The 10,014-nt window shown below is 39.6% G+C and overlaps 1 protein-coding gene across 1 annotated transcript; it reads left to right on the top strand.

Moving 5' to 3' along the window:
- The first annotated feature begins 605 nt into the window (after positions 1-605).
- LOC142841946 (binder of sperm protein homolog 1-like) lies at positions 606-9,639 on the top strand. The gene is made up of 6 exons (XM_075958970.1): positions 606-678; positions 4,378-4,398; positions 6,732-6,761; positions 8,278-8,409; positions 9,291-9,435; positions 9,611-9,639. Exons 1-5 carry the CDS (start codon positions 606-608, stop codon positions 9,431-9,433), a joined length of 399 nt encoding a protein of 132 aa, XP_075815085.1. The 3' UTR covers positions 9,434-9,435; positions 9,611-9,639.
- Positions 9,640-10,014: the final 375 nt, after the last annotated feature.

The following is a 10,014-nucleotide window of genomic DNA, read 5'->3' as shown; positions in this document are numbered from 1 at the left end:
CATTATTTTTCTTTGTGCCTAGTGCTGCTAAGGTGAAGTCTTTCTTTTTATGTATTAATTCATTGCAAAGCTAGAGGCTTAATTTTGTAGTGTAGAGAGAGGGAGGGAAGATGAAGGAAGAAAAGTAGAGAGGAAGATGGAGAATACAGTGAGCAGCAGAGGGAGGCTAAGGATGAGAGTGAAGAGGGGGGAGGGGCTCGGGAGGAGGGGAAGTAGAGTAGAGGCAGCCAAGGGATTAGGTGTAGAAGGTCAAGAGATTAGGGGGAGAAGGTGGTAGAAGACTAGCCGTCTGGAGTTAGAGATGGAATTAACTGGGCAGATGATGAGAAAAAGAGATGGGAATAGATGAAAACATGGAAAGAAATAAGAGATGGAGGAGGAAGAGAGAGATGAGGAGATGGGGGAGATAGGAAGCCAAATGGAGTAGAAAAGGATATGAAAAATTAGCAGACCGAGTCTAGCTGTTCAGAGACATAAGAGTGGGAAGAAGAGGGAGGAGGGGAGAGATGACGGGACCAGGAAGAGGCAGAGGCTGTGACTGGATCCCAGGTCTGCAAGATCTTTAGAGTAAGCCAGGTTTATTAACCATTTCTGACAGGAGAAACATGGTCCAGCCCGTGGGTATCCTATTGGTTTCCATCTGCCTGCTTCACAGTCTGTTCAGTCTTCAAGAGGAAGGTGAGGCATGGGAGTGAGTGTGGCTGGGGGCGAGTTTTTGATGAAGTAGCTGCATACTTCAATACCATGTGTAACAAATTCTGAGATGTCCTGTATGAGGGAGGCCACCCTGATTTTGTGTGTCTTGATAAATAAAAGGGCAAGTTCTTTATTGCCCAGTTTTTTTTTAAAAGTGTAGAAAACATGATCTGCCAAAAAGGCTCAAAACTAGCAAGACTAAACTAACAAGGGGAAAGCCAGATGTCATGTTACAGAGCAAGTTTTTTTTTCTATATGTTTTAAATGCCTACAGAAGGAGAAAAATGAGACTTAGTTATGTAAAACCTGTTTTATTTCATTATCCAAGTTGCGTTGTCTTGAGTGGCTCTGAAATAGCTATTTACAGAGGGACTTTATTCTGCTTCATGTCTTAGTATTGTGAGGATTGTGAAGAACTGTGCGTTCTGATTTTTATGGAGTGGCTGAGAGCACATGCTCATTTAAGTACTCCTCGGCATGGTTTAAAATAGCTAAAAGCCAGAATGGATAAGTGTTTAAAAATGAGAGATAAAAGAGGAAGAAGAGATTCTTATTGTGCGACCACTTTTCCATTAGCTGGAATTCCTATTTTATGATCATTGGAAGATAACACCTTTTGCCTTAGCTGTGTGTCTTTATTTTAAAAATGAAATGTTTATTTGTGTATGTGCATGCACACTATGCATGTGGAAGTCAAAGGACAAATTGTAGGAGTCTGTTTCCTCCCTCCACCATATGGATTCCAGGGATCAAACGCAGGCCACCAGGCTTTGGCAGCAAGTACCCTTTTCCTCTGAGATACCTTGCCAGCCCAGGTCTCTCTTTTACCATGTACACTATACACAGTACATGTCTAGAAAACTGATAAGATGTTCCTAAGACCTCTCCACACTCACTGTCTGGCCTCTGAAGGGGCTAACATCTTATCACTACATGCATTATTATTATATCACTGCTATTTAGATGGAGATCCTATGCATCCTGGGCATGTTAGCCTCTACGTAGAATGACGTAAGACTGCTTTACTTTTGGTCATCCATCTATTGCTTATTCATGTTCCTCTTTTAGACAGTTCATCAACATTTGCTTCCTAGAATTACAAGGGGCCCCATCAATGCCTTTTTGTCCAAAAATGACTGTTTTTACCTCTGTGAATATACATGCACCATGTGCATTCTTGGTGACCATGGAGGGTTGAAGAGATGCCCTGGAATTGGAGTTACAGGTGGTTATGAGTTGACATGTGGCTCCTGGGAAATGGACCCAAGTTTTCCCTCTGTAAGAGCAGCAAGTATGCTTCACCACTGACATATCTCTCCAGTTGTCACCTCAGTTTTGTTTTACACTGTGTGTGTGTGTGTGTGTGTGTGTGTGTGTGTGTGTGTAGCTTATCACAGTGCCTATGTGGTTGGTGGTCAGAGGGCAGCTTGTGAGAGCAGAGTCTCCCCTTTCACTATGTGGGTTCTAGGGATCTAACTCAGATCCTTAGACTTGTCTTGGTGGTAAGCACCTTTACCTGCTAAGTGCCTATAAGGCTTCTGTTTGAGCCCCTGAAGTGCATACTGAAAGCTTGTGATGTTGCTCATGGTAGTCAGTGTGGGCTGTAATGATCATGTTTCCACCACAGTCAGTCTGAAGATGATAGAATGTCATCAGAAGTTAGAGGCGTTCTGCTTTTAGAGAAATCAGACAATGCAAACGATTAAGTTTTAGCATTGTGGCAGTGATAGGTTGGTAGGCTTTGGGGTGAAAAAATAAATGTCACAGATATCTTCAGTCAATGATTGAACAGGCACGTGGGAAGGCAGAAGACACAGGCCTTGAGCAGTGCGTGCTGAAACTATTTATGATCATGGCCTGGAGAAGGAAAAGTGACTGAGTTGGAAACACTTCACAGATGGCTGGTTTGAGTGATCTTATTCCAGAGTTGAAATTATTATTATTTTGGGAACAAAATATAGAATCAGAAGCTAGGAAATGTTAACCTCATTTGCTTTCTATTTATTTTTATTAATTTTTTATTGTTTTAAAAATTTTATACATATACACACATAATAAAATATGATTTTATATAATATACCCTTATTTCCCCCTTCAATTTCCTCCAACATGTCCCATCCTCAAACTTTTTTTTAATTTATTTATTTATTAAGGATTTCTGCCTCCTCCCCGCAACCGCCTCCCATTTTCCTCCCCCTCCCCCGATCAAATCACCCTCCCTCATCTGCTCAAAGAGCAATCAGGGTTCCCTGACCTGTGGGAAGCCCAAGGACCGCCCACCTCTATCCAGGTCTCCTAAGGTGAGCATCCAAACTGCCTAGGCTCCCCCAAAGCCAGTACGTGCAGTAGGATCAAAAACCCATTGCGATTGTTCTTGAGTTCTCAGTATTCCTCATTGTCCTCTATGTTCAGCTAGTCCGGATTTATCCCATGCTTTTTCAGACCCAGGCCAGCTGGCCTTGGTGAGTTCCCGATAGAACATCCCATTGTCTCAGTGTGTGGGTGCACCCCTCGCGGTTCTGAGTTCCTTGCTCGTGCTCTGTCTCCTTCTGCTCCTGATTTGGACCTTGAGATTTCTGTCCCGTGCTCCTCTGTCTCTGTCTCCTTTCATCACCTGATGAAGGTTAATATTCATGAGGATGACTATGTGTTTGTCTTTGGGTTCACCTTCTTATTTAGCTTCTCTAGGAACATGCATTATAAGCTCAATGTCCTTTATTTATGGCTAGAAACCAAATATGAGTGAGTACATCCCATGTTCCTCTTTTTGGGTCTGGCTTACCTCACTCAGGATAGTGTTTTCTATTTCCATTCATTTATATGCAAAATTCAAGAAGTCCTTGTTTTTTACTGCTGAGTAATACTCTAATATGTATATATTCCATACTTTCTTCATCCATTCTTCCATTGAAGGGCATCTAGGTTGTTTCCAGGTTCTGGCTATTACAAACAATGCTGCCATGAACATAGTTGAGCATATACTTTTGTTGTATGATAGGGCCTCTCTTGGGTATATTCCCAAGAGTGGTATTGCTGGATCCAGGGGTAGGTTGATTCCGAATTTCCTGAGAAACTGAAACACTGCTTTCCAGAGTGGTTGCACAAGTTTGCGTTCCCACCAGCAATTTCCTCCAACATGTCCCATCCTCAACCTTTTAAAAAAAATATAACCCTGTAAGTCTAGTTAATGGCACTCAAGAATGCACGGGTGTGCCTATCCACTGAGGCTTGACAATCCTGTCAGTAACCACACCCCCAAAAGCTTGTGAATGCCAACAGCTTTCCAGTAAGGCATGGGCCTGGAGAGATCATCTCCCTCATTTATGCTGGAACTTTGGCTCTATTGATCTTGTGCAAGATAACAGCTGTCATGAGTTTGTGAGTGTGCCAGTCACGCCATGTCTAAAGGGCAGAATTTCACAACACCTCTTCCCACACTTTGGCTCTTACGTGTTTTTTTTTTTCCTGCTCCCTCTTCTGCACCATTCCCTAAGCCCCAGGGAGAGGGACTTGATATGAATGTCCCATTCAGGGCTGAGCACTTAGTATCCTATATTTTCTTGTCTTACTCCTTTTATTGCTTATATTTGATTTTTCACAACTGAATTTGGTAAGATTTTTTTTTCATTTGAAGTGTTAAATTTATTGAAATAAATATTTGTTCCCAATTGTGTCTTTCAGATTATTATGCACCAACTATGGGTAAGTTTGCTTCAAAACCTTTTATTAGAAGTTGTGAAAAATATGTGACAAGTGGATAGTCCATATTTTTAAAAGATGAAATACTACTTTATGTGTATATACAAGGCAAAGTAAGTTCCTTTAAAAATAGTTGAGGAATTTGTATGGCTTGAGTTTGCGTGGGTCCTGTGTATGCTGTCAAAGTTGCTGTAAATTCAAATGTGCCACCATCCTGCTGTGTCTGGTAAACAGTGTTTCCCTAAATTCATCCACTGAACTTTCTCTGACAATATTTCTACTCCCTCATTAATGATGATCCCTGAGCCTGGGGAGGAAGAAGTGTGGTGTAGATGTCCCATTTAAGGTTGAAAATCCCACAGTGTCTTGTTCTCTGCATGTTCACAAGTTGTGGGTGTCTGCTAAATGCCAGTAATAACAAAAAAAAGCTTCTCTGAGGAAGACTGAAATCTATGAGTGTAGTGATAAGTTATCAGGAGTAGTGGGCAGGAAGTCCCACCCTTCACTGATGAGCTATTGCTACTTGATAGCTTCTGGAGAAAAAGAGTTATTTCTCTTCAAGGAGGTTGACTCAAGTAAGTTGCCCACACTCCAATGGATGTCCACACACCCAATAGCATATAGGGAAAAATTTGGGTAGGTATGGAATGGGTGTGGATCCAGAAGGAGCTTCTATATGGAGTGAGTAGATTAAAATATAATGTATGAGATTAATAAAAATATTAAAAATAAAAAATAGAAAGAACAATGATTTTTTTCACGATTTTTAAATAATTAAATATGTCATTATGAACACGTCAAACTGTTATTTTCTTTTCTCAAAGACTGACTACTTGAAAATACTGGGAGCCTAGCCAGTTTGGATGTTCACCTTCCTAGATATGGATGGAGGGGGAAGGACCTTGGACTTTCCACAGGGCAGGGAACCCTGACTGCTCTTTGGACTGGAGAGGGAGGGGGAGAGGAGTAGGGGGAGGGGGAGAAGGATGGGAGGAGGGGGAGGAAAATGGGAGGCTGGGAGGAGGCGACAACTTGTTTTTTTCCTTTTCTCAATAAAAAAAAAGAGAGAAAGAAAATATTGAAGCAGAACTTTCTTGTGTCTCTTCATATGGTCATTTTTGATAACAGCTGAATGTACTATAAAGCATGCTTTTCTTTAAAATTCCCTTACTCACTTTAATTTACTATTTCTAGGAAGAACTATTTTACTTTTAATTGTATGTGTGTGTGTCTGCTGGTACCCACAGAAGCCTTGATTTGGTCCTACATGCTCTTTGACTGTTACAACCCATCTACCCCTCTTCCATGATATTTCCTGAGCCCCAGGGGTAGTGTGTATGATATGGATGTTCTATTCTGACTGAACACTCCATAAGTACCTAATCTCTTCACTTTGACCCATTGTGTTTTTCCGAGTTAACTGCTGTGAATGGCATTCTTTTTTTTAAAAAAATATTTTTTAGGGTTTATTTAACTTTATTTTATGTGCATTGGTGTGAAGGTGTCAAATCCCCTGCAACTAGATCTTCAGACAGTTGTGAGCTGCCATGTGGGTGCTGGGAATTGAACCCGGGTCCTCTGGAAGAGCAGTCAGTGCTCTTAACCACTGATCCATCTCTCCAGGCCCTGTGAATAGCATTCTTAATTGGAGTAATATTCCAACTAAACCTTAGGAATATGGGATTATCTATTGCCAACAATACTAGTTAACTTGACTGGAGAGGGAACTTCTAATTTATTTGATATTATAAAAGAGAAATAACCTATAAGCCTATATAAAATAATAGGCTACTTGAAAAGTTGATAAAAAATTATTAGAATCTGTCTTTGTGACTGATATAAAATAAATATATTGTAAACACATTTTCTGGATAATTAATGTTAATAGCCAGACAGACACTGATAAGAGAGAAGGTACTCTCTTTTACACTGATGATGAAATGTACTTTGAATTTAAGTCATTAAGAGATGTATGGGATTAGGAGAGACTCTGCCTAGAATCCCTCAGTGAGGGGTTGCGGGTGTGGCTCAGTTGGTAGATCACCTGCCTAGAGTCTCTCAGTGAGGGACTGGGAGCATGGTTTATTGCTTTCCCAGTGTGCACAAGGCCTGGGTTCAGTTCCTAGGAATGAAAAATATGTAGGATTTCAATAAAGTAAACCATTTAGGTGAATAGAACTGAGTCTGAAAAACAGTACATGTGTGTTATCCCCAACATACCCTCATGCCAATGTTGCTATTCCTTAGCCTAACATAGCTATTAATGCCATTTGCTACAAGAGTCTATTTTAAAGCCTAATATTGAAATGAACTTTACTTAAATTTTTGTCTCTCAGATTCTGTCATTAGTAAGCCAGAGATAGAAGGTAAGTTGATCAGAAATTTTTGTTATTAATATATGTTCTTTCTCTTAGAATTTTTATCTTTATTTTTATTTTATGTGCATGGGTGTTTTACCTGTCTGTATGTCCATCTGTTCACTATATGCATGCCTAGTGCATGGACAGGCCAGAAGAGGGCATCAAATCCCCTGGAATTGAAGTTACAAATGATTGTAAGCATCCATGTGGGTGCTGGTAACTGGACCCAGGTCCTCTGGAAGAGCAGCCAGTGCTCTTAACCACTAAACCACAATCCAGTGCCTTTGTGTACTCTTCTGATCCCATAAAATGGGAACATTGATGATTCTTCTAGTAAATATTTCTTTCCCCCCCTTTTTTTCATAAAACATCATGTATGACCCTTGTAAACAGATAAAACACAAACTATGCCACCGTGACGTCTTACCAACACTAAAAATGCATACTTTTAAACTTCTACCATTTTCATAGAGAATCCTGGATTTTAAAATTTATATAAAAACCAACCAATAATAATTTGGGATATTGTGAACAAAACAGTGATGAGATAGAAAAACACTTTATTTTATAATCAATTGTCTAACCGTAGTATAGATGTTTCAATATAAAAACACAGCATCAACCTAGGCAGAGTCAAATAAGGAATGTGTTTTTAAACATGTGGAATCCAGGAATTTCTCATTTTTTTCCACAATGGCATTCATAGTTCTGATTGTGGCTTTGATCTCAGAGGTCAGGGATTTGGAGGAAAAGCTCATCTTTTTAAAGCGTTACTTTCAATTTATGGTTATGTATGTGCCTGTGTCTCTATTTTGGTGTGTTCATGGGAGTACAGGCACCTGTGCAGGCCAGAGGTATAGGTATTCCCCTGGAGCTTGAGTTACAGGAATTGTGTGAGTTGCCTCACTGGGGTGCTGGGGATTGAACACGGATCTTCTTGTGTATGTGCTCTTAACCACTGAGCCATCTCTTCAGTCCTGGAAGGACTCACTTAATAGTTTTAAAATAGAGTAGTTTTAAAAAATATAAAAATATATTATATAGAATAGTTTCTATTATATAGAATAGTTTATACTTATTCTTCAGCAATTTCACATATGTAAACAATGCATTTTGACCATGTCCATCTCTAAGACCCTGTTCCAATCCCCTAATGTCCCTAACACCCCTTCCTCCTTTCATGTCCTCTTCGTTTTTTCCTGTTTTGGTAACTCTCTGAGTACAATTAGTGATGCAGGTTGGAATGTTGACTAATCTTGTTGGTTTGATCTTAGGCAGATCCCCACAGCTGTAGTGAGATCATGAGAGTGATGGTCATGCTATGTCTAGAAGATACTATGTCTCCAATCCCCTTCCTATCATCCTGCCCTTACATTCTTCCCATTCCTTTTCTGAGATGTTCTCTGATTCTTGTGTGTGTATGTGTGTGGTAGGTTGATACAGATGTCTCATTTAGTTAATTAAAAAAAATACTACCAACACACTCAGAAACGATGGATAAAGGATTTTTGTTTTCTTTTAGATGGTGAATGTGTCTTTCCATTCTGGTATAGAAATGAAATATTCTATGACTGCGTCACTTTCAATGCAAAACACAAGTGGTGTTCTTTGAACAAGACTTTTCAAGGTTACTGGAAGTACTGTTCTCTCTCAGGTGAGAGTCTTGACTCTAAACTCCACAGGTGAGAGTGTCATCCCTTGTATTGGGAATGATTTCATGTGATAGGCAAGAACTCAGAATCCAGAGCAAATTCTGAAGTGAAAATAAGAGATACACAACTTCTTTGGTGGTGTCATGTGTGAATGCATATGCTATATGTGTTAGTATGTGTGGCTGTGTAATTGTGAGTGTGTGGAGACCAATGTCATCTGTCTCCTTCTATTACTTTCTACTTTATTATTATTAATGTTTTTTGAGACAGGGTCTCTCGTTAAATCTGGAGCTCACTAATTTGTTAAAACTACCTGGTAAGGAAGTCCAGGGAGTCCACCTGTCTCTAACTTCACACTGTTGAGATTAGAGGCATGTAATACTATGCTTGGTTTTTGATTTGAGTCCTGGGGATCTGAACTTGGGTCCTCATGCTTGCACAGTGAAGACTTTATTTACTGAGATATCTTACCAGTCCCTGAGATACATAATTTCTGATAGCATCAAAATCACATATAATCAAAGATGTATTAGAAATGTTTTGACTCCATCATCTTTTAAGAAAACTACCAGTAGAACATAAAAGGAGAAGAGGACTGCAGGGTACTACCAATCTAATTTTCTTAAGTTATTGGTGTACTAAGGAAGAGCAGCTTGTGTAGAATTGTGTGTTTGTGTATGTATGTATGTATATATGAATGTCTGTATATGTGTGTGTATATATATGTATGTCTATATATGTATGGTATATGTCATTATGTGTGTATGTCTGTATATGTTTGTGTGTGTGTGTGCGTGCATGTGTGTGTGTGTGTCTGTCTGTCTGTATGTATTTGCTGCAAAGAAGAAAGTGTTTCTCTTCCCAATGACTCTTTCTTTTATAGACTATGCTCAATGTGCCTTTCCCTTCTGGTTCAGACGCATGATCTACTGGGATTGCACAGAGGATGGGGAAGTGTTTGGAAAAAAGTGGTGTTCACTCACTCCAAATTTCAACAAAGACCACATTTGGAAATATTGTATATAATGGTGAGATTGACCAGATGAAGATGAGGAGGAGGAGGAGGAGGAAGAAGAGGAAGAGGAGAACTGGGGGGAAATACTGAGTTTCCTTGGAGAGTATCCCTCTTTCTTTTGGTCAGGAGAGGAAGAGGTGGAATCTTGATTTCAAGCTTTTGTTCAAATTTAAATTTTCTTTTTCTAGGATGTGAGATGATGATGCTCTGACTGTAGATGACTTCAGGTTTAAATGATGGATTATGGTATTTTATGGAGAGTTATTGTTTAGCTTCCACATTTTATTTGCTATGTATATAAAATGAAGCTCTTAAAAAAAATACCATGTCAGGTAGAAGCAACCTACCAGTGTCGTTTCTTTATTGTCGCAGTCACACTGCTCAGATGGGGCTGTTGTTAATGGGGGGGGGGGGTGATGCATGTGTAGAACAAAGAGAACATGAGAAATCTACATAACTTCTGCTTGATTTTGCTTTGATGATGAAAATGTTCCAATTAAGTCAAGTAAACATTCATTGCTGAAGAAAGAAAGGCCAAATGTGAGAACACAGTTCATGCGCTGCTTCATGCCCACTTTGTTTTATATCTGAA

The sequence above is a fragment of the Microtus pennsylvanicus genome, chromosome 1, assembly GCF_037038515.1.
Source record: "Microtus pennsylvanicus isolate mMicPen1 chromosome 1, mMicPen1.hap1, whole genome shotgun sequence".
Lineage (NCBI taxonomy): Eukaryota > Metazoa > Chordata > Mammalia > Rodentia > Cricetidae > Microtus > Microtus pennsylvanicus.
This window is presented reverse-complemented; position numbering and strand designations above follow the sequence as displayed.